Source organism: Antennarius striatus, chromosome 15 (assembly GCF_040054535.1).
Source record: "Antennarius striatus isolate MH-2024 chromosome 15, ASM4005453v1, whole genome shotgun sequence".
Lineage (NCBI taxonomy): Eukaryota > Metazoa > Chordata > Actinopteri > Lophiiformes > Antennariidae > Antennarius > Antennarius striatus.
Window position 1 is genome coordinate 10,627,641 of NC_090790.1, and position 24,860 is coordinate 10,652,500.

The 24,860-nt window shown below is 39.3% G+C and overlaps 2 protein-coding genes across 2 annotated transcripts in view; both read right to left on the reverse strand.

Annotated features, from left to right (window-relative positions):
* Positions 1–488: 488 nt before the first annotated feature.
* cercam (cerebral endothelial cell adhesion molecule) lies at positions 489–10,498 on the reverse strand. The gene is made up of 12 exons (XM_068334311.1): positions 10,066–10,498; positions 8,472–8,582; positions 7,894–8,011; positions 7,560–7,694; positions 7,140–7,344; positions 6,894–7,013; positions 6,318–6,394; positions 5,983–6,089; positions 4,983–5,115; positions 4,197–4,324; positions 3,056–3,259; positions 489–2,369 (listed from the first exon to the last, which is right to left on the reverse strand). The coding sequence occupies exons 1-12, from the start codon at positions 10,266–10,268 to the stop codon at positions 2,135–2,137; spliced, it is 1,776 nt and encodes a 591-aa protein (XP_068190412.1). The 5' UTR covers positions 10,269–10,498; the 3' UTR covers positions 489–2,134.
* Positions 10,499–23,963: 13,465 nt separating this feature from the next.
* Positions 23,964–24,860, reverse strand: part of urm1 (ubiquitin related modifier 1) — a 10,602-nt gene continuing 9,705 nt past the window's right edge. The window contains exon 5 of the mRNA XM_068335161.1: positions 23,964–24,860. This exon is cut by the window's right edge and continues 201 nt beyond it. The gene's annotated coding sequence lies outside the window, so the exon portion shown is untranslated.

The window sequence follows — 24,860 nt, forward strand, 5'->3', positions numbered from 1 at the left end:
TCTCTCAATTTATCTGCCGAGATTCAGTGCTGTTCCTCTTATTGAACTGTAAGGAACCCTGTAAAAATGTAGTGACAGTTTGGACCTGAAATCCAAGTGTCACGTGATGATCATCAAAGTAGATACGAAGAGGATTGTGAAATATTGTGTGATAATCTGTAAAACAAGATGATTATCTCACACCCACAAAATAAGTTATGCTTACCTTACAGGATCTTTATAGGCTCTGTGTTCATGAGCTCTGTCTTGACTAACAAACAAACAAAAAGGCTGATTCCAATCACAAAAATGAACTTCCTGTTTAGGATGGCAGGGCTCAGTGTGAGAGGATGGGTAACCTTCTGTTCTGTGTGCCTCCCTTCATTATTTTATTCTGGATACTTCAAGCTGAGAAGAGACGCAGTTTTTTTTATAACCCACTGTATATTTAAATCCTTCTTCCACAAACGTTGGCTTATCAGTGAAAAGAAAAACCCCAGCAACATTAATTTGTGAAAACAAGTTAAAAAATGTTTATTAGTAATTGAAAGTTTTATTACAGATTTGTCTTGATATCAAGTTTTACAAGATCTGAATAGAAATGTATTACTCAAAGATAGGAAGAGAGGATTTAGGCATTGGAGCCATTGCACTTGGATTTCTCATTTTACAAAATGTTGAGTTATTAATTCATCAAACAAATGAAAAAAAACCTCAATAAATAATGACACTTGACGGAGAAGCATAACACAATTACAGACAGAAAGAGAAAATATGAACACAGATTGTCATAACTGCTAATGAAGACTGCCTTCACAATATAACTGCACTACAACCTTATTATTTAAATCCATGCAGAATGTCACAATTTCAAAATCAGTTGCTTGCAAAGCCACCTTGTGTTAACAAAGTGTCAACACATTATTTGAGGGAACAACCCTTGTGATGCTACAAAAAAGATGGGTTGTCAATGCTTTTTGAAGACATTAAATTTGTGTTTGATAGACTAAGAGTTGTTGGTAAGAGGTATTACAGAAAAGAAGCCCTCTGCAAAGTAGCAACACTGTGCAAAAAATGACTGCTTGACAACATGTGGACTGAAGTTGCAATCACACACTTAACAAGTGAAATTCACATCTCAACATTCTGCTATGATTTTATGCAAATATTTGACCACATCTCTCATGCAGTTGTGATATATGACTAAACATATTACTGTATGACAGTCCACTGACTGACAAAATTCTTTAGCATCATAGCGCTAAGAATTCGGACTGTCAGTTCAAACAGGCAGAAATCACATTTGGCCTTTTTTTGTTTCTGACTCCTGCGCATTTGCATTGAAATTCATTCATTCATTCACTTTTTTTGAAGTCCCTTATCTGCCCTGTGGATCATGGGTGTTGCTTGAACCTATCCCATCTGACCATGGGCAAGAGGTGGGGTACACTCCAGATGTGTCTCCAGCACATCATGAAAAATTTTCAAGACTAATCATTTTAAGCACTTTTTAAGATACTGTACCTACGAGAAATGTCAGATATCCTTTTGGACAGAGGCTCCTGACAGAACAGGTCAAACGTTTACCTTGAACTAATATAAGTAGAACTGGAGAAAGTTGTATAGGTGGTTAAAGAAAAAATCTGCAACATTCCATTCATGCATTAAAAAGAACTTGAATTCTTCAAACATTGAAATTCAATGTTTTAGAATCACAAAAGAACTGATGAATGAATATAAGGTGGAGAACCAATGAAACAGCCAGTGTTCCTACAAACCATGAGGTACATCAGCTTAACCCAAAAGGAAATATTTTAAAAACTTGACATCAGCTGTGCAAATGGTGTAAATTTGCATTTTAAAATGAATGAGTGATTCAAAAGCTATGATATGGATTGTTGTCAGAAATAATCAGTTGTGCAAGTTTACGCAGTTGAATTTCTAAGACATCTCCTGTACGTGTTTTAAGAGTGCCTGTCATTTTACGTCTTAACCATCTTCTTCGGTCAATCCGGTCCATTGTATTGGGCACATCAGTGGTGAGACACAGAGTGGTCTGAAATAAAGTCAGAGAACGCTGTTTCCTCAGTGTCTGTCTCTCTACCATTGTGGTCCTTTGACCTACAGATTGCCATGCTAAGACTTCTGCTTTACACTATAGCTCATCCCTGTAGGCAGCAGACAGCATGTCTGGTGATGGCACAGCTCCTTTTAAGGTCTTGTGGGAGCCCCTCCAATCAGTTCGAACAGAGTCATCATCCCACAGAGTTGACGTCTCTGTGTCGCTCACCCACTCAGGATCACCGGCGTAGTAGCACGGCTGGACCAGAAGGGGGCGTGTGCTGAAGGATTGTAAATTCCTGTTAGGGAAATGGGACTTGTAGTCTTCACTACAAGGAGAACATAAAGTATATTAGTGATTACATCAGTTTTGATCAAAGCAAAAAAATATCAATTTTCATAACAGTAAAAAGCAAATATTAGCAAATAAAACACATTTAGACAATTTTTCTTCTCACAGGAATACATTGGTTTGACAAGAGTTAGAGACATGCTAACTATCACACACTGTCTACATTGAAGGCAGGATCAATGTCTGGTATTCAGCTGTTCTGCAATCTTAGCCAACAAGTCAAGAACATTACACTACAAAAGCAAACATAAGAAAGAAAAAAGAGCTTTGCTTACAAATTAGTTTTCCATGCATGACCAAGCAAATAGACTGTAACAAGCTTTAAAGTTTTGAGAACATTCAGGCTATTGTTCTTTTCAAATCTTGGAATCAGAGCTTCAAACGTGTCTTATATACTGTTGCCAGATAAAAGCTGTTGGATGATAGTTGGGAAAGCAATGAAATGCTTTCAATTAAAAATACAGAGCAATAGTTGCATGCTCCTGTATTATATACAGGATAAAAAAGTTAAAAATATATGAAACATTGCAAATGATGTATGTTCATTTCAGGTCTTTCACAAGATCTTTGGCAGTTTATTTCCATCTAGCAAACAGAAAATAATGAGGTGTGCATGAGGAGAAGTTTTCTGGGAATGGGTTTACCTGCTGTATTATTACTCACTTTGGATGTTTGTCATACATGATGGGGAGGAATTCATCAACAGGCAGCATCTTTGACAGTGGCTCAGCGTTGAGCAGTTTTTGGGCTCCCTGTTGTGAAATGGCATACGACAGAGTCCAATACGAGTAGCCGGCCACCACTAGGTTGCGAACATTCTCCACCTCCTCCTCACTTTCAGGATTCACCTGCTTCCTGCCGAAGTAACTGCAGCAAACAAAAACAGTAAGCATGAAGGAGAAAAAAACCTCAACGTCGAATAAAAGAGACGACATCCAAACATCTGGGAGAGCTATTGCAGCTCTGCCGAATGAGGTCAACCTCATTGATTTAGTACAGTCTTTTTTGCAACATTTGTCCTGCATGTGTGTCTAATCACTCTCAAATATAACTGCCACATCACATGTAGTACACTGGTTCCCACCATCCTACTGACAGATACCTTTAAAATAGTTTGACAACATGTGTGTCATCATTTCAGTAATATTTTAATCAGGAATAGCAAGTATGCCATTTTCTATATCTGTTTCTGTTTACCTCTCCAAGGAACCATCACCTTATCGTGGTGGAGAGGTTTGTGTGCCTTAAGGATCCTGGGAGCTATGTTGTGGGGAGTCTTGTACTCCTGGTAGGGTCACCCACGGCAAACAGGTCTCAGGTGAAGGGCCAGACAAAGAATGGTTCAGAAGACCTCATGAAAAACCGAGAAGACAAAAAGGTGACCCTGCCTGGAGGAAGCCCGGGGCCCATATCTGGAGCCAGGCCTGGACGGAGGGCCCTGTTCGCCCTCGGGTGAAGAGAGGGGCAGTGCTATCAACTGAATAACCCCTTGGTGGTGAGTTGGGTCAGTTGGCGGGGGAAACCTTTGGATAGACCTAGTAAGCCCAAACAAGTAGTGCGGATGAACTGGGAACGTGTGGAGGGGGACGTTTCAGTATTTTTTTTTAAGTCTATTTACAGAACAGCCTCACAGTTATGGATAAGATCAATGTGTTTGATCTCAAGAGTAAGAGAATTATTTTAAAAAAAATTTTTTAATTAATCAGCGCAAAGATAAGAAAAAAGAAATAATACGCATAACATTCATCTTTAAACAAGCTGTGATAAAAAGCAAGTACACATCAGTAAAGCATATCCAACGTACATGATATCCCAGTCAAGCTCCACCTGTTCCACCTCCTCCATAAGTCTCAGAACACGTCTTTTGAAGTTGGCCTGGAAACGGACATCATCCTCAAAAACCAGTGCCTTATCCATCTGCATGTCAACGATCTGAGAAGAGGGGGACATTGTGAATGGGAGGTTTTTCTTTTATGTACATAATAATACAACAATAAATCCTAGATGAGAAGGCCATTATTCTCTCATATGCATCTATAAAAAGGTGTAGCAAGCAGTTGATTACTTTCAGCTTAGCATTAAAACCTTTAACTGGTAGCCCGGCTGGGTGATCTGTCATTTTTATCCCTTCACGTAAGCAAAATGAAGAGAAGGATATATGAATAAGTTTAATCTATTTGTCCATTATGTTTAATTTCCATCATTTTCATTAGTACAGTAATTACTAGATTAATAGAATATCAAAATCTTATTAGAACTCCTTATAAAACATACTTCTTCATTTTCAATCACAGGATGAATTATATAAACTGTATTGCCCTAATCCAGTTTTGGCTCCTTATTGTTATAGAATGCTAAAAATAAGGCGTAAAGACGCTCAGAGACACTTATTATCAGTAATAAACTTCTTTTCCTTAACAAGTCTTCAATGAAATGCATCCTTAGCGCTGGTTCTTCATTTTTTTCATGCATGTTAAACTTATAACTTACAGGATATAATGTATTAGTCACAGTCTGGTTTTTGTTTTTTTTTTATCTTTAGAGCAACGCTAATAAATATTTTTATTATGTATAATGTGTTTTTACTTACCTCCTTCCAGATGAAGTAGTGACTGAGGAAGCAGCCCACCTCTCCTTTGGTCAGGGTGCGCCCAGAGAACGGGTCATAGTAGCCTGGCAGGAGGTCCACACCAAGCAGCTTAATGTCACTGCTGTTCAGTGCACTACACACAGACACACACATAACATAAACATATAATAACATTATATTATGTATATTATAATTATAATAATATCATTAAAGTGGATGGAGGTAACTTTCCACAAATAATTGAAAGAACTTAAAAGGGAAAACCAGTTAGAAATAGACAGATGCCTTCAAAACGTTCCTTGGCCTTGTAACTGGTTTCTATTCATTTCCATGTATTTTTAATAAGAAATGTTGATGATATCCAAACCTAAAATATCAGGATACTATCTCAAAACCCCAAAACATGAATTAAACTAATACATGCAATAACAAGAAACAATGCGGTCACAGACTGTAACATCCCGCAACACCCTTGAAGTAAAAATTTACCCTGACCTACTGACCTACTTGCTGACCTAGGGCTCTGACCTACTTAAGATTGAAGCTAGTGCTCCGACCTACTGTCATTGATCAAAGCACTAGCTTTGATCTATGGTCTTACACTGGCCTTCTCCATCCTCTTTCTATCTTATCCTGTGAGCGTACAAAAGACCTAGTTTTTCTCAAGGTCAAGGTCATCATCTCTTTCATTCCCTTTGCCGCCCGAGTAATGTGCTTTTAGTTTCATGTTTCTATCTGCGACGCTTGCGAAGATATTTGGTGGACATACGGACGTATGGACGAACAAACGAACGAACGCTGACAACTACAATACATCACCGCTTTGAAGCAGGATGTAATTAATGTCTGTGTAATATTCTTGCCTTTCAAAGAATCATTCTCAAATCTATATTTCTGTCAGTATCTCATCTCATCTCATCACATTTTACTCTCTTTCTCATATGCCTAGACTAGTTGAGGCCTCTCAATGTGCTGAGTCCTTCCCTAACAGTGTACTGACTTTCCATCCACCGCGTCCACCACCTTGACGTCGACCTCCAGCTCATTCAGAGAAAGCAACATGCGGTCTCTGCGGTCGGCTCGGCGTCTCAGATTAATCAGATATATCTGAGAAGAGGAGGACAATTGGTTGTTTGACTGTATGTCATTACAGACATGTACATCAGTAATGCTCAAATTGTGTTAGAATAACTTAAAATAAAATCGTATGTAGAAATCATGATCGTGTTTTTCACAGCTGCTGGGACAAGTATGACAAACATATTTACTATACAAATACATTAGAAATCAAACTGAGCCACAACGCAACTACAACAGCAGTGGGTTGGCTCCTACCTCATCAAAACCCATGAGGTCTCTCTTTCTGGGGAACATGTGAACATAGCGCGACGGGTGCATTGGAGGCCCATCAACTGTGACAAAGAGAAATTATAGAATGAGAACATCTAATCAAATCAGGCTGAAGTCCAACAACATGGTGAATTCCATTTCTTTCTTTTTGTGGATGAATTTCTTTTCTTTCTTTTTTTTTTTTTGGAGATAACTTCCACCCAGGATGTAACGCTTTTATTGGTGTTGGTTTGTTTGTTTCTCTCTTTGTTAGCAGGATAAAGCAATAAACCTTTTCAAAGTCTGCTGAAGGGATGTACAATAACCAGAAAATGATTACATTTTGTGGTGGATCCAGATGGAGTAGATTCAGGATTTTTTTCCCCCACCTTTTTTGAAAATCGTAAAATAGACTCTTGGATTACTTTTGGTTATACACAAACCACTTGACAAACTACCATAAAACTGAGTGGAGGTATGAGACATTGGGCTTGTGCTCTATAAGTTTAGAAAATATGTTACTTTCCCCCTGTTCTGATTTATCAATATCTTTAATAAATACTGAATACAGCCTGTTCTTACTCAAAGACTCAAGATGGACATGGACAAAGTTGAGGCGATCGTCTTCTAAAGAATGGTGAGGTTTGGCTGGGACATTCAGGTAGCCATAGCGCTCCTTGTTACACAGGTACATCTGTATCTCTGCGTGACATCAAAGATAAACCAATCAGAGAATAAATTCATGATGCAAATGTTGAAGAAGAACAACACTTTTCTTTTATCCCTGCATTTAAATCGCTGCAATTACACAAACAAGCCTTAACAAACCCGCAGCTCGGCAGGAGAAGGCGAAGACGATGATATCATCATATGGCCATGAGTAGTCCTTGTGAGGAGGGAAGAAGGCCAGGTTTTTCATGCCTTCCTTCCTTAAATCCAGCAGCATGGTGGAGTGGACCATCGGCATTGGGAAGCAGCCCAATCTGTTACGGTTGCGGGTGGGGAAATACTCAGCTGTTCTACGATAATATCCCTGAGAGAAAGACAGTTTAGGAACACACGAGGAAACACAGTCAAATTAAGCACAACCTGAACAACAAAGTATGTCTACCTGATTATAACCTTTAACTATATCAATGGCAAATTCATAAAAAATACATAAATAAAGAGTTAATCTTGCAACTTATTGTTGGAGGAATGACGCTTCTCTTCATTAAGGTAACTGATCACAATGGAGTTGAGGCTCACCTGTGGGGTGATACCACACCAGTAGTTGGAGTACGCTCCCTGGGAGTCGAGCATGGGAGCGATGACTGACTTGTTCTCCTTTATCAGCAGGTTGAGAGTGTTTGGGTTGGTAAGAATATTGTCTGTGTCGGCGTACTGAAACAGAGACAAAGACAAAGGGAAGAGAGAAATGTAGGAATGTTATTGTGTTGTTGTGTCGCTGGATCAAAAGTTTCCAAAAACATTTTTTTGGATGAAACAACGGCAGCAAAGAAGGAACAATTCTCTTGAAAAATGAAGAGAACTCTGATCTGAATTTTACACAGATGTTTAGATCAATTATTTTATGATATACCAAGATGTAATCGGCCCAGCGCTTCCTGGCAAAGTTGAGTGCTGCCTGCTTCAGCTTCATCACGTACTCATATCTGCTGTTGGGCCAATGTTTAGGACCCAACTCCCCTGCATAGGACCTATGACAGAAAGAAAAAAAAGACCCATGACAGCTTCTGGAGCTGATTTACTGTATACTGTAGCTTTCCTAAATAAGGAATTAAATTAAAGAATTAAAGGCTTTATCATGTCTAACAAACAAAAGAAAAATACTAATAAATCTACACCAATAGCTCATTAATATTCTGTGATTGTAGGCAGATTAGCAGACACTAAGCCTGAAAAGCAGACCCAAATTAATTTCCACTGAAGGACCACTGGGCTCAAACAGGGTTACATGACTGGACAAGCAGAAGCAGGGTTCATCATTCCTTCATAGCAAAGTGAAAATCAGTCCTAGAGGCATCGGAGTGGCTAAGAGACGTGTTTCAAGTTGCATGAGAAAAAATAGAGAGAGAGTAAATGACAAAGATCAGTGAATACAGGGTGTTTTCTTGCCCAGATGATGAATGAAGTACATTAAAATGCATTTTCACTTACGTGGGCTGCTCCATCGGTCTCCATTCAACATAATGGTAAAACTTCTGCATGACAGTGAGCCACTCTTTCAGTATAGCTGTGGTGTTGTCCAAGTTGTGATCCGTCGCTGCCCTAAGGAGCACAGAAATATGTTACCAACATGTTACCAATGGTGGTTTCATTATAAGAGGATCAACGCTCAAGGAATATTCAAAATAAAAAAATAATAGTCTCGTCTCTGGGCTTAGTTTGGCTTAGTTTGCTTAGCTGCATGTGATTTTCCTCAGATGATAATTTATGTGAAAAACATTCTATAAAGGTGCATGTGGTCTTCTGAAACATGCACGTTTGTTTCAGCATTAATGGCACCCTAACAGATGTGCACAGATGTTGGCTTTTTAACTTGTTGCTAGAAAGAAAGTGGGTGGTTTTCCTCCTCAGCCTGAAGGACATGACATCAATTCCAAAATGATTTGAAACGTGAACTCATCAGATCAAAGTCCGTCTCAAATGGGCTCAAGCCCGTAGAAGTTTGTGACTTTTCTGGAAGTTGTTGATATATGGTTTACGTTTTCCTAACTTGCATTAGCAGATTGCGACGATGAACTGTATTTACTGGTAACAGCTTTCCAAAGTATTCCTGAGGCCAGCTACTAACATTCTTCATAGAATTAGGTCAGTTTTTGAGACACTGCTTGCCCACAAAGATTTCCATAAAGTGGTGATAATTCCTTTTTTGAAAGATGCTCCTTTTGAAGGTAGAACTTTATGCACTGTCTTTGTACTGTTTGCATTTGAAATGATGTCAATGGAGACAAGAAACGACTCCGTTCTCATTCATGTTCCACCATATGGTTCATTTGTCCTCGTTCACAGATTAATAAGCCTGAAACGGTAAATTTGCATCTCAACGCTTCTGTATCATCTAAATCAAAATCATTTTCAGCGACCGGGGCCAACTCAACCGAGGCGCGCACACACACACACACACAAATACAGTATATATATATATATATATATATATATATATATATATATATATATATATATATATATATATATATATACCAAGATATATATATATATAGTAAAATTTTATATATATATATATATATATATATATATATATATATATATATATATATATATATATATATATATATATATATAGTAAAATTATGAATAATGATGTGCTGTAAAAGTAAATCAATGAAGGTTGACCATCTGATGAACATATGTGTGCTTTCATGTGACAGGGATTGAATTGTCTTGCATCCAAATGAATGGTCCCACCACATGTTGGCTTTAGCAGAGGCATATACATTGAAACCCAAGTAGATTTCAGTCGTTATGGGCTGACAAACACTTTCACTAAATGCTCTGTTAAAACTGTGTCCGTTTAAGAATCTCTACAGATGATATGTCACGCAAACTACATAGGAAATGAGAGGCAGCCCGCTCCGTGTGAGGCGCAGGGGGAAGCAGGCAAGGGAAGGGCGATGCTGCTTCGACGATCTGATTTACATACCGGTGACCTTTAGAACCGCAGTGGGTACAAAAAGGCAAACAGAACGTCAGAGCATGCAGTTCACACAGTACATGCAAGAATACCCACCAAACAGAGATACGGTTTTTGGGGTAGTTGAGTCTCTCCAGCGCACCGAGGTAGTACGGCAGGGAATGCGCGCTGTTTCTGGCTATAATAGCGATTACCACCGTAGGAGACTGCATTTTCGACTCATCTGGGTACCTTTCCTCCGAAAAGTAGCTTTCAGTTATACAAAATTGGGCCCCTAGAACTAAAAAGAGGAATAACATGGTGGAGGATTCGAGGATACGCTTCGGAACAGGACGCAAACCCTGGACGCGTCAGCAATCCAAGAAAAAAAAAAAAAAAAAAGAGAGAGAGGGCATTCCCAAAAGTCCAACCTCCCCCTTTTACATATCGTCAAATCTGGTTCGTTTACCCCCAAGACTATGACCAAATCCAGTCAGGAGAGAGGGGAAAATTACAACTTCCACTTTAGGCGTGTGGCTGGAAAAAAAAAGTGTGAGAACGCTTCCAATGATACTGCTATTTTTTTTACCCCCAAATTATAGTTCTTCCCGTTACGTAATGGGGAAGCTATTTAGATCCGCATTTAATGTTCAACTCTAAAACATGAAGTTTTGTAACTGTTTTTATTTGAAACTTCACACCATCCTTTCCGTTCTCCTCATCTCCGAATAATTTGTGGGTGAACAGATAAATTATTTGAAGCCTGCAATGTATGCGTTAAAATGAGTATTGTTATATACAGGAACATTGTTTGTAATGAGTGTAAAAAAAAATTTATTTAAAAAAAAAAAAAGTACATTAAGTACACCCCAGAACATTGCACGTACTCTACTCGGTTTGTGATGTAATTTTTTGGCAGCAACTTCAAATCGCCGCCAGCAGAGGGCGCGTTTGACCAGAGAGCGCGGAGGAACCGTCTGAGGCCTCCCCGGTTAACCCACACTCAAATGCCGCTCTCACGTTTTCTCTGCTTTGTGCCTTACTTGAGTGTTCATTCGTTCATTCACTTTCTACCGCTTCATCCGCCGTAGTGGATCACGGTACCTAAGTATTTTCATTCATTTTTAACTGTCGTCTTGTTTGCTTTTAAGACCGACATCAGTGTGTACATTTATTATTTTGCAACAATTCATTCCATAAAAAAAAGATTTAGACTTAAAATGTAATACATTCAAAACGTATGGTATAGATGAAGCAGTTAAAGTGAGCTATGGCATTGCAATAACACACCAGGACAAAATAAATCACTTTAATAACTGCGATGCTCATGGTTCCTTTTCTTTGAATATTGAATCTACACTGGTACTTCTACTGTATGTCATACTGCTACCATTTAAGTATAGCACACCTTCCTCTTCTTAATTAACTAATATACTTAAAGTTCTGTGTGGCCTGCTGTTTTGAAAGCCACACTGAGCCCACTAAAGAACAATTAGGATGTTGCTTTATTTAGTATCTGCTGTTTGCAGTACCTCACACACACAGAGACCACAGACAATTTCACGTTCCTCAGTAATGATTCTGTTCAAAGACCATGATTATAAAAGAGAATAACCTATGATTAAACAAATTAAGAATTTAAAATACACCAATAGTAATCTTACAGTGTGGTTGTTGAGAAGTTGGGAAGTAACATATCCGAAACTCATTTTGACTGGTGGAATGCAGTGGCAGGAGGCCCCGTGGCTACAATAGCCTCTTGTAAGAAGGGTTAAGTAATGAGTTTAAAGAACTAAACAGTGGAGGTTTGATCTGCTAAGTAATGATCATTGGGACTGATGTGCAATCCAATATTCATTGGAATCCTTAAACGGTGGGGATACTTCACTGGATCAGGGGCTGCTCAATTGGGACTTGAATTCTTCTTTTATATTTGAGTCATCTTCCATTTGCTCTCTGGCGTTATTTATTATAGCACTTTAACCGTTAGTGGTCTGTTTTAAAGAGTAACTGATGGTTGGTTTCGCAGAGTCCAGTATTGAGAAAGAAAATAAGAGATAAAATAATAATTAATGGGAAAATGAAGCAAAGACACTATTGAACTAATAGGTTGTTGATGCTCAGACAAAAAATACCGGAGTGGAGGGTAAAGAGTTAAAAAGTTATGGGATGAGTTAGAAGGTTATGAACAGGCCAAAGGATTAAATGTGTGTTGGGTCACTTAATGATGGGACAAGGCCATAGAACATCCACAAGAATGAAAGAACACAAACCAGATAGTGATGAAAAACTGATTGTAGAGCTTCCATTACTAGTTGGTACTGATGCCTTTCTCTCATAGGTTGCTCTTATTTAATGGACTCCACTTGATGAGGTAATAACTGGTGCATATTGGATTCTCCAGTCTCCACATCCAGTTGTCTTTCTCATCCTAGATCAGCATGTGAACAGGTCAAGTTTTGCTCTGGGGGGCTACCCTGAACTTCCTCAGTGAACCATTGGGGGTCTCCGAGGCCCATCTTCAGGGAGTCTATTGACAGCTGTTGTCAAGACTGTTTTCAGAAGAAATAAAGTTATAGAAAATCCCAGTTTAATCCAAAATGATAAAGATCATAACATGCAACATTCTCTTACATAATAATGACAATATCTAGCCTCAGCAAATAATCAAAAATAAATAGTTTGCAAATTACACACCATTTCATTAAAAAAACAATAAAACAATAATTTCAAATCTATTATGTTCAATAGACCACCAAACATGTGTATGCTAACTGCTAAATCTTCAAGGAAAGCAAATAACAGAGGAACTGAACTCTTAATATCAGTACTACATAAACATTGGGACATTTCAGGAAAAATTACGGCGCAAAGTTATAAAAAAAGATTGTTAAAAAATTTTAAAGAATATTTTCAACCAATGTGTTTTTTTTAAATGAGATCATGATTATTTTCAGAATGTTTAGCTGAGGATGCAAATACAGTATATTAAATTTAATCCTCAATCTGCATTAAAGGGAAAATTCCCTGTCAGACGTTGAGGTCGACATGGGCAGAGGCTGTGAAAAAACAAAAAGAGCAGCGATGGGAGAAGAACGAAGAAATGAGCAGAGGCATAGAAGCGTAAATATGGAGGGAAAATAATAAGCAAAGTGGCATATAATGAATTTTGACTCTTTCGGTGGGCTATGTGAATAAACGAAAGCAGTCATGACTGACAATAGCGGACCCGGGTTAAAGGAGCCGTTTGTTTGGACAGGTCAGGGGTTGAGGGTCAATCTCTCCTATTCATGACACCACAAGTGTTGCCACGCTCACACACACAACCACACACTGGCACGCACACACGTATGTATGTCAGGGGCACTTTCCCAGCGTTCGTGGCTGAGGCAGATCTGGGAGAGTTCAACCTTGGGTGTGCTAACTTTTCACTGTGAGGTCAAGGGTGAAGATGGCGTTTGTGTATGTGGGGGTGTGTGAAGGAAGGACAAAGACAAAAGGAAAGTCTTCATTGTTTTGACCAGATTGCAGGAGAGTAAAAAAGAAAAGAAGGATAAACTGCATGCAGTTTTAAAGGCCCATATACATTTGACATGGCTTTGCTTGACTTAAACTTCAGAAATATAAAATGTGATTAAAATTTCTTTTTTTCATTTGACATTTTTTCTGCAAAAAGATTTTTTTGTGTTTGTTTTGAATACCTGAATTATCTGAGAGACTTATGAAGAAGAGACCACTGAAAAAAGATATTTTATGCGTATTTCAGTGACAAGTATCTGCTCATCCTTGATAAGCTATTGTCCCTATTCATTGATCACCTGAACAAGATTATTCTTATTTAAAATTTTCATGGAGGAACACAGATATACTGTAATTCTGTTGACATCCATTTTACTCGAGCAATGTCCAACAAATATGCAGGACTACTCTGAAGATCATAGGCTGTTACCGCCTCTGTACCATCGGTCGTATCTTTCTCTCATCTGGTCTCAGACCAATCAGAACCGTAAGAGAATGAATGAATGCAGGTTAGGAAGTGTCAGATTGAAAGAGTTTGTGCTTTTGTTTGTGTGTTGGGACGGGCCTGATTTTGGGCAGCACAGAGTCGTGACATTCTCACAGGCTTCCAGGACCTTTATGGCTGTGGCAATAATCAATAGCATTCCCACCGAGACGTGGTTTGGCTGGGCGGGTCAATACCTGTCACTCAGCGTCTGAGCTGTGGCACATACTCTCTTACTCAGCAGCTACAGCAGCTTCTCTCTGTCTGCTCGCCTCATCCCAGATGTATCACAAGAGTGGTGAGCTGTTCACATTGAAAGGTGTGTGTGTGTGTGTGTGTGTGTGTGTGTGTGTGTGTGTGTGTGTGTGTGTGTGTGTGTGTGTGTGTGCGTGCGTGCGTGCGTGCGTGCGTGCGTGTGTGTGTGTGTGTATGTTTTAAACATAAAAGGTTCTACTTCAACTGTAACCAATGGTGATCTTGAATTTTTGTTTTTGAATGATTAATCCAAGTTGTACCAATATTCCATTTATAACAATATGAAACAGAGAAACGCAGCAAACGATCACATTTGAGAATCAGAGGCTTAGCGGTATTTAAATAGACACAGAATCATTGTCACTTCATTTCTTTGTCAATCCACTGACCAATAAACTTTTCCGCTCATATGTTGGATATATAAAAAAAACAAAAAAACAGAATTGTGCATGTAAAATTAGTTATCACTACTGCACAGGTGGGACATGACAAATATGCGAGGTGTAATCACTTAAATTTAGGATTTTGAGGGTGAATACTTAATATTTTTTCTGCATTAACATTAAATCTCTTCACGATTTAATTACACTGAGAAAAGGAGATTTTTTTTTCAGACTTATTGGTAAGAATTTGCCACTTGATCTCAGGAATACTTGTAACCGATGCAGGAGCTGTTTTGTCGCAGTGTTTTTTATTTGAGCAGTATGAGTAGATTACCTGAATGATATACCTCACCTTACAATGTGACAATTTGGCTCAAGCACATAAATAGAATTTCTTAAGCTAAAAACAAAAAGAAACCTAACCTTTACACAACACACACTTAGTCAGCACAAAGAAGCCGATGCTCAGACTAAAGATTCTGGCAATGCAGGAATTAATGAGATTATGAGCTCAGTGATACAGGGATGATCGCATTATCTGCTCTCATGAATATGAAACAGATCATCAACTATCTTTTTTTTTTTGTTGATTTTTTTTAAATTTGAATTAATAAAAAAAATACTTTTAACATTTCAACAGATAAATCTTTTGATAAATTATGATATTAAGATGATGGCAGAAAAAAAATATAGATACATAAGATTGATTTGAGAGATTTATTGCAAAGGCATGATTTAGGAATTTCAGGTATTTTAAGTTCAAAAAACGAAAATGTCCATCCTCACACAAATGTGATTTAAGTTAAGTGTCTTTAATCCTTGCAAATCCAGAAACAATAACATCTGACAGGATATTTGTGAACACCTCATGATCTGCGGAAAGTAATGGTGAGATTAGTGTAGGCTTCCCTGCTTCTCGTCTCCTCTCTGGATGACGCTGTCCGTCGCCTCGTTGCCAAGCAACAGCGCAGCCACTGTTGAAGAATTCTGGGGGATGTTTAGGCAGCGGCATGTTTGAGGGTGGGGGTGTGTGTGTATGTGTGTGTTTGTGTGTGTGTGTGTGTGTGTGTGTGTGTGTGTGTGTGTGTGTGTGTGTGTGTGTGTGTGTGTGTGTGTGTGTGTGTGTGTGTGTGTGTGTGTGTGTGTGTGTGTGTGTGTGAGTGTGTGTGAGTGTGAGTGTGTCTGTGTGGTGGCAGAGGATAAGCCATGGAGTATGTGCCGTACTGAGTCAAGACTAGCAGGACACACTCAGTTATGCATTTATACGAGAATTTTCTTTTAATCTTTTAATCTCAACCTTTATGCCACCGGTGAATCCTCAAGATCTATTTCACAATCCAGCCTTTTCACCGGGGGTCACCTCTGCACACCCCTGAACTGAGATGATTGAAAGTTTCTGAACACCTCTTTTTGTATGTAGCCTGCTTTCTTCAGATCCCAAGGTCGATTCCTTGACCCCGACAACAGGAAGCAATCTACTGTCCTCCCATGGATGGTAAACTGGGTGGTGGTGTGAGTTTCATCCTCATCAGACCACCTTCATAAGCAACATTATAATTAAGCCAAACTACATGACATGAATGTACAACAAGCAAAAAACATTCAAATGTTTTTGCTAGAAAATCGTCTTGTTTCAAATTAAAAGTATGAATAAAACAGCTGTATTATTTTATTTATTAAAAAAAAAGAAAAAAAATTATACAATTTATTCCTCGGGCATCATAAATGTTATCTTAATGAAACACCCCTAAACCTTTGTCTTAATTGAGGTGAGTTGGGCATGTTAATTTATTGAACTGCTAAGAGTAGTTGTTTGAAATTGAAAATCTAATTGTGCTTAATTAAAAAGGCCCTTTCATTCGAATTGGATGTTTTATTTAATTGAACTTATACAGCAATTATTTGAACATCTATTTCAACATAACAAATGTGGCTTGTGTTCAGTTTGTCTCAGTCCATTTGATTTAAGTACATGCATGTATTTAACTTCATGGCCCACTATATGCTGTAGTATATAATACTAGTTGAAGCCTAGTATTATAAAGCAGTTTACAAAATGTTGAAACAAGAAGCTATATTCAGTTAAGTCTAACTTTACGACAACATAATTAATCTTTGGCCACAATTAAACCAAATAATATACCAATGTGACAAACTGGCGGCATTAAATTTTATTGTAGAGTCTTGTAATAAAAATGGAAACTTCCTCCGTTATGTGTCCTGTTCGGAATACTTAATGCTTTTTTGCTAATTCCACAATGTAATTTTATATAATTATGCATATTTCCTGACAGTGTACATTGAATTTTCCACTTAAATTAATATCTAATTAATATATGTAGTTTTCACGAAATAAATAATTGCTGTAACAGCAGGTAAATGGAGGACTTTTCTTTTGTTCGCTGAACCAGGAACTGTCCTCTACGTCTTGTCTTTCCCAAACATGCGTCCTATAAATTTCATCGACATTCCCTGCCACAGCATTGCCCTTAGTTTCTCTCACCTCTCTGCTTTTGCACTCCATCCTCTGCGGCCATGCCCTAGCAGCAGGGAGGAGATTCCTTCACCAGAGGAGGTTTATTTTAAGGACTCCCCTGTTCCCTTTGTCCTTTCTCTGCTCTCCATCTCTCAACGGGATGGTTTCATAGCCCGTTCCGCCAACTGGGCCTCCTTCTTCCCTGCCAGGCCTTTTAGCCAGTGGGTTAAACATTGATTTGTGAATGGAGGGAAGCACAGTGGCCGCTGCGTAGAGTGCACGATCCCCCACTGTTTCTGTGTATACACACACACACCCCGACTATACACCACCAAGACCAACAACCAACATAAAAGCTGCAGAGCTAAAAGGCCTCAATTCAACAAAATGAAGAAAGTTGATACTGTTTGAAATGTTTTTGTGGTTTTATTAGGCTTTAATAGATTTTGTTTGATTTTTTAAATTGCAAAGACAGATCATTTTTCACATTCTGCGTCGGGTGAAACAGAGAAACAACAAAAGTGCTGTTTTCAGTTGACAAGTGTCTTTCGGATCTTCAAGAGGTTTACAGCAACAAACAAGAACAACCTTTTCAATAGATCCTTTGTCAAGTAGATGACTTGTTGAGCTGTAAAGGATTTTTTTAAGATCAGATTATTAGATAAAGAGAACAATTTTGTTGCAGATTAATTAAAATAACAAAAAATCCAATGTGTGTATGATGATTCTGTAATGTCAAAACTCATCTGGTACACAATTGTGAGTGATCACCAGCACCAAAAGTAAAGGATGTAAAGGTGAGAGTGAAAGTGGACCCTCTTGACTTCTTGGATTTCCCGCCTCTGGAAGAGTCCAGGCATGAAAAGACAAAGAGGGGAGAGGGAGAGAGAGAGAAGTGGAGATGGAGGGGTTGCTTTTCACCACTCAAAAAAAGAGCAATGAATGAGTGACTGGCCGAATGAATGAGAGGTGGGCTGGGTCTGAGAGGGGCTCTGGATCCTTGGATCAGCAGAGGTTAACTTGGCTTCTTCAGGGGGATGAAAAGGGAAAAAAACGGATTGAGCTTTAAAGAGGAGGACCCTCTGCGCCCTGGGCGGGATCAGACAGGATGATTTATGGGAGGGAGAGAGAGAGAGAGAGAGAGAGAGAGAGAGAGAGAGAGAGAGAGAGAGAGAGAGAGAGAGAGAGAGACAGAGAGAGAGAGAGAGAGAGAGAGAGAGGAGAGAGAGAGAGAGAGAGAGAGAGAGAGAGAGAGAGAGAGAGAGAGAGAGAGAGAGAGAGAGAGAGAGAGAGAGAGAGAGAGAGAGAGGAGAGAGAGAGGAGGTGACGTTCATGAGCATCAAAAAGCTGCAGCGCAAACGCAGCGTTCCAAAGTGCTGATGTGCCAACGCAGTACAGTAAATGTGAGGCCTGGTCTTGATTTGAAACCAAAGAGAGACACAGTCTGCTTAAATTACACTCACATGTTGATGCATTCAAACAAAACCGTTTGATGCATCAACACTAACATTTCCAAAAGAGCTACAAAAAAAAAAAAAATCAGTGGTTGAAAAATTAAACGAACAGTGTTTGATTGATAAAATATTTGCTCTTGGATTTTTGAAAAATTAATAAATGACATGCATAGTTCATTGCTAAGGTCAGACACATTATGTGTGAATGCTGTACTTGTCTGGCTAAATAAAGATTTATTCCCAACACTATTACATTTGGCTATGAACAACATCTTGAAAGAATATTTTAAAAACTACTGACAGGATTTCAAAGCATGAACTGTACTTTGTGGCTGATTTTGAACTACTTTTTTATTTATTTAATTATTAGTTAATGAGTTAATTTGAGAGTTAGTTTCCTTTCTCACATCCCCTTTCATTTTAATTTCTCAGGTAATACCGCATAATCCGGGTCTTGAAGAGAAACACCCTACATATATAGGGGTTGTTGTCTCAGTGTGGACACTTTGGTGGGGATCCAGCCCCAAATCCTGAGCCTCTTCACAAAATACTTAGCTGTTACAAATCCAACAATTTTAAATTACGGTTAAAATGCTATGAATGGCAGAGGAATTCACCCCACTGACCGTGAGTCTAGTTTAAATATGACACAAGGCGGCTTCTGTCGCTCCATCAGTCGTCTGGCACAAAAGCATCCTAGAATCCACTCATTTTCTGTCACTACAACACTTTCCACGCAGGCCTACAGTACAGGCTGCACTTTCTGTATGGGAAGGCTGTGCGCATGGCGCTGAAGACAGTGCTTTATGCCCAAGTGCCTGGTTACAGCGTTGCACTAGTTTGCTTACACAAGAGAGGGGGTGGGGGGGGGGCACAAGACAAACACTAAACGTCATGCAGTGCGGTCAGAGAGTAAACAGTGTCCGGATTGTAATCTCTTTTTGGGTAGAAAATAGGGCTGTTGTGTCTTTAAGAGGGGCTGCTGGTCCCTCATCGCAGCTGCTGGCGTGTGTGTGTGTGTGTGTGTGTGTGTGTGTGTGTGTGTGTGTGTGTGTGTGTGTGTGTGTGTGTGTGTGTGTGTGTGTGTGTGTGTGTGTGACACAGAGGACAGCGGAGATTCATTACTTAAGCAGTACAATGGACATTTATCACCCCGTGGTGTTATTCAAATTCAGTACCAAGCGAGGACCTTCTCCACTCCTGTCTCCGCCTTGCGTGGCGGCCGTAGCGTTTATTGTTGGAGCAACGTAAAGAAAAGAGGCAGGAGGGTAGAGAGACATCCATCCAGTCAGTCAGCCAGTCATTCAGAGAGACCCGTGCAGGAAGGATGGGCGGTAAGAAGGCGAGGAGCGCGCCGGTCCAGAGAGAGTACGAAGCCGCTGCTTCTGTCGTGCTCCTCATCCTCGTCTTCTTCTTTCTTTCTTTTTTTTTTTTTTTTCTTCTCACCATCCAACGCAGCCCGCCGGGGGGGCTTTTGGACGGAGCACGGAGATCCGAGAGAACGCACGTCGGGGGAACTGAACCAAGGACGCACCAATGGGAACTAAGGGGTTTCCGTTTTTTAATCTGGGTTTCATCACCAGCTAAAAAACACCAGAGGGAAAGAACGCTCACCGAACGTGGGAGGAGATGTTTATTTATTTATTTATTTATATATTTATTTATTTATTTATTTATTTATTTATTTTTCTATTTATCTATTTACTTATTTATTTGAGCTTTAACCTGCGTGGAAAGCCTTTGGCCATGCTGACGCACCAGAAGAAGCTTTTCCGTAATCGATGACAGTAAACAGGTGCAGTTATGTGCGAAACGTTTCCTGACACCTCGGACTTTAAAAATGAAAGAAGAAAAAAAAAAGTGCTATTGTTTTACTTTCCGTTTCTTTCACCCACTCATTTTTTAATTTTATTTATTTATTTTTCCGCTTTGACACACTTTGATAGTCCGATCCCGATGATCCAAAGGAGATGACATTTTACTTAAAAGAAAAAAGAAAAAAAATAATAATGCAGCGACCATTCAGCCATCTTAAGGGCCCAGACATGTGGGCAGACTTTGGGTTAACTTTACAACCAGCAACCAGTGTAAAGGCATGAATAGTTAACGGATGCTCTGACAGAAAGTAGAAAATATGCTTTTAAGCACAAGTCTCAAACTGTGTCTTCAGCAGTGCCTCATTAACATGGCTTTAAATGCTAGACTTTGGTCCTCAGTGCATCAGAAGGAATGGAGCTCTGGCCGGTGTTAAACCTGGATGTATTGGTTTACATCAAAGTTGCATTAGAGGCAGTTTGAACGTTTGATCGCAGGTAATAGAGGGGGATTCTGGGTTTTTTTCCTGCTGCAACAGCTCAGTGTTGGGGGGGGGGTGGGGGGGGTAGAAAGCTGATTTTTGGCTAAAGGAAAAGGGCGAATGCTGATCCGCGAGAATGTCAGGAATAATGCACAGTGCTGCAAGTCGAATATCTTCTATAGGGACAAAAGGGGAAAACAGTGTTTAGGGTCAGACGTAGCTCTTAGTCGAATTGCATCCATGGCAAGGCGTAGCAGGTGCAGCATGGGCCTCCACAATAACTGGTCGTGCACACTTGTTATTTAAATGATCAGATTCTTCTTTTAATCTGGACAGAGGAAACACAGAGCCTTTAGCGACTGATTGTCCAAACGCAATTCTTGAGTAAACCCGCATTCAACCCCAAGAATTGTGTATGGACATCTGTTGCTGCAGACTCACATTCATCACTGCTGTCGTTGGCTGAACGCCACACCGAGAACGTAGATGCCCCCCCCCCCCCTACAAACCACAAAGAAGGCCCCGGAAAAAAAAAAAAAAAGGCTCGTTTTACTTTCTAATAATCTCGTTTCAGGTAAAAACACGTTTAGTCTGCTATGGAGGAGGGACGGGTGCCCGTCAGGGCCAATGAAGTGGAGGAAACCTGTTCCGCCTCATGTAAAATGTCCTTTGGTCGTGCGTTGTGGTTGGCCCGGCTGGTATTTACAATTTGTCGAAGATCTAATCAAGACTGTTTGTTTTAAATGGCAAATATCGACTGGAAACATCGATGTATCGACTGTGTTGGCAAAGAAAGCAGTAAGTTGAGTGCTCAGAGTGAGGCCTGCATGACGCACGGAGGGGACAGATGAGCTCCAAGACGGACCATCTCAGACACACAGGCAGAGGATGCAGAGAATAAATGTGATCTATTCGTTAAATGGGTAATTATGAAAAGGGCTTTGGTTTAGGGAACAGTTTTCGTTGGTAATTGCTGAGAATTTATTAACATGAAGAGCATCTGTATGAAATCCCATGCATCTGCAAGGAGGGTATACTTTTGATCACAGGTTGTTACTGAAAGATTTTTTTTTTTTTTAAAAAGAGCTCATTTAATGCGACATTAGGTCAACATGGAAAAACAGAAAGCACACAGCAGATGAGGATTCCTGAGTGATGGCTGCCAAATCTCTGGAGATCGTCGATAAATCACGAAACTTGTCTTTTTTTTTTTAGGGGGGGGGGGGGGTAATTACACGTTTTTATCCTTTAACTTTCTAATTTATTTTCTAAATTTATGTTTATAACGTTACTTCTTTTTTTTAAAAAAAAGAACTTGTTTGAAATAATGCAATATTTAACAAGTTTTTAAAAAATATGTCGAATATTTAGTTTAGTTATACTATATTCCATTTAAAAACGGACTCTTAATGAGGCATTTTAAAAAATAATAATAAAAAAATCCGCATTCTGTTCTTGACTGTGTACCCACGTCATTCATTCAACAGAACACGCACGGTCGTGTGTTGTTGTTGACCTTTTTATTTCCAGGGGATCAGTGCATCCTGTTTGCAGAGATGCTTAAGTGTGAAATGGACTCTCTCACACGATACTGTTCCTCGCTAGTTCTGCTATTTATAGAATATTGTAGACTCCAAATTTCTCATGAAAATCACGTATTTTAAAATTGAGACTTGTTCTGCACAAATACGTGAACCGTCCACGTGTTTTCTGCGTGGTATTAAGGCATGCGGAAAGGTGTTTCATTCGCAGGGCTTTTCTCTTAAATAATAACCCACAAACCTTGAACTTCGTTTTCATTCATTTGTGTATTTTTAAAATCCGAACCAGTGTTTTGTCCCCGTGCAGCAAACCATGCATTGAGTCTCAACGGTGGGTTCACTGCAGGAAACCATTGACTGCAATAGGAGAACAAGATGAGAGGAAATCTGGACACAGTGGATGTAAAGAAATGCAGGCAGCAAACACAGAAAAGCCCTGATTGGTTGATTTTGTCAACACAATCGAAATATTAGCGGCACATTATTTAATACAAAGAGAGAAGGGTATCTGCTCTCTTTTTGTTCAAGAAAAATAATTCTACAAATTTATCTCTAAATTTTATGCGTAAAAGATTAATGCTTTTATTGTGTACTTTCATGGCTGTTTAAACATGGCACTTTTATTTTATTATCCCCCCGTTATTCTTTACCTGGACCCTTCAGAGTCGTCATTATACGCTTCTAGGTGTGACGGTGAGGTCAGAGCCATCCCTGGGTGCGTCAGACCCAAGGTGGGGCTACGAACCCATCACCACCGACGAGGAGCTCCAGTTTGAAGGGATTATGCGCATATTCTAGTTCTTCATCAGTTCAGACTCAAACTCAAATTATCGACAATTCTTGAATTTTTTTTTTCTTATCTGGTGCAAAAAAAAATTGGAATACGTTTTTAAAAAAAAAAGTGGTCTTAATAAGAGGCACAAAGTCAGATCATCTCCTCATTGTGAGGCTGGAGAGGCATCATCACCCTTCCAGAACCCCAGGCCCTGCACTGGCTGCTCAGAACTGGGATATAACCCCCCCCCCCCACACACACACACACACACACACACACCCAGCTTCATTAGCATTTCCTTTCTACTGCTCGGTGTCCCGTTGCAAATCGGGCTCCACAACCGAGAAAAGGTTTTAGGTCGCCTCGGGCGCTCAGGGCAGGGCAGCCCGGAGGCTAGATCCCGACCTCCCGCAGTGGTCCTGTAGTTCCCTCCGCAACCACCACCACCATCACACTACTACACACACACACACACACACACACACACACACACACACACACACACACACACACACACTCACACACACACACACACTTCTTCCCATGAATACCCCAGCTGGCCACAGGACAGTAAAATCTCCCCCCCAAGTCTCGCCTAATCAGCCTAAAACTGCAGTGTGATCACAAAGCTGGGTTTAAATCGATCAGATATGAGCCATCACCGGGAATTATCGGAGTGTGGTGTGAAATCCTACTTGAGCGTTTGGCGACAGGCCTCTGTGTGAGGCACAGCCTGGTTTGGATCACTCAGTTTGGACAAAATTGGACTTTATTTCCACTGAAGAGGAATAATGGTGACAGGTGACAGCCAACGTGACAGGATTCACTACAATTCAAATATATGGCTTTTTATTGAAACTGCAGAAATGACAGAGTAGGCCAGTGAACGCAAACATTAAAAAAAAAAAAAATGCCGTGTATTTAATTCGTTCTCCACTGTTTAAATCTGACAAGTATTCAAATGGTGTCTTGGTGTATTAAGAAAAATTAGAGAAATTATTGTATAAATAAGATTCAAGTGCTGTTTTGAATTAAAAAAGGCATTTTCTTTTAATGTTTGCATGAAAAAATACTTATAACAATAAGAACATTTTCAGAAGATCTTGCAATCACATAAATCACAAAAAATCTTAAAATATTTTTTTTCCTTATTTACACTTCATTTTATCATCTTTACAAGTATTTTGAAGCATTTTGTAAATTTTAAATAAAACAGCTAATTGTTGAATACTCTTTAATGGTGTCAGAAAGCAAAATATGGCCTTTTGAGTTTACAATAATGAACAACAGAGATGTAATCACATAAAACGATTTCACGGCTTATAATTTCTAACAAATGCATTGAGATAAAATGAAAAAAAAAAGGAAAAAAATTCTACAATATAAAAGTGAGATAAAAACAATTCATTACATGATCAATTGCTTTGAAATGCTAACGAGGGATGACAAAATAAAAATGATATTTTACACATTCCATTGAGCTTAAGGTTAGTGTCCACTCTTAGATAAGGTCAAGTGATGCTGGAGGAGAGGAAGGTGGAAGATAAAGGTTTACACACCGACTGTAGGTATCAGCATCTCACCTGTAAGTTGATCGTACAACCGCAGCTTCATATAATTCGGCCAGCTCGATAAAAAAATTGGTTCGTGTTCACACAACTGGAATACACATTTTATTTTGGTAACAATTTCTGCATAACCACTTATCCAGTAGATCAACATCAATCAT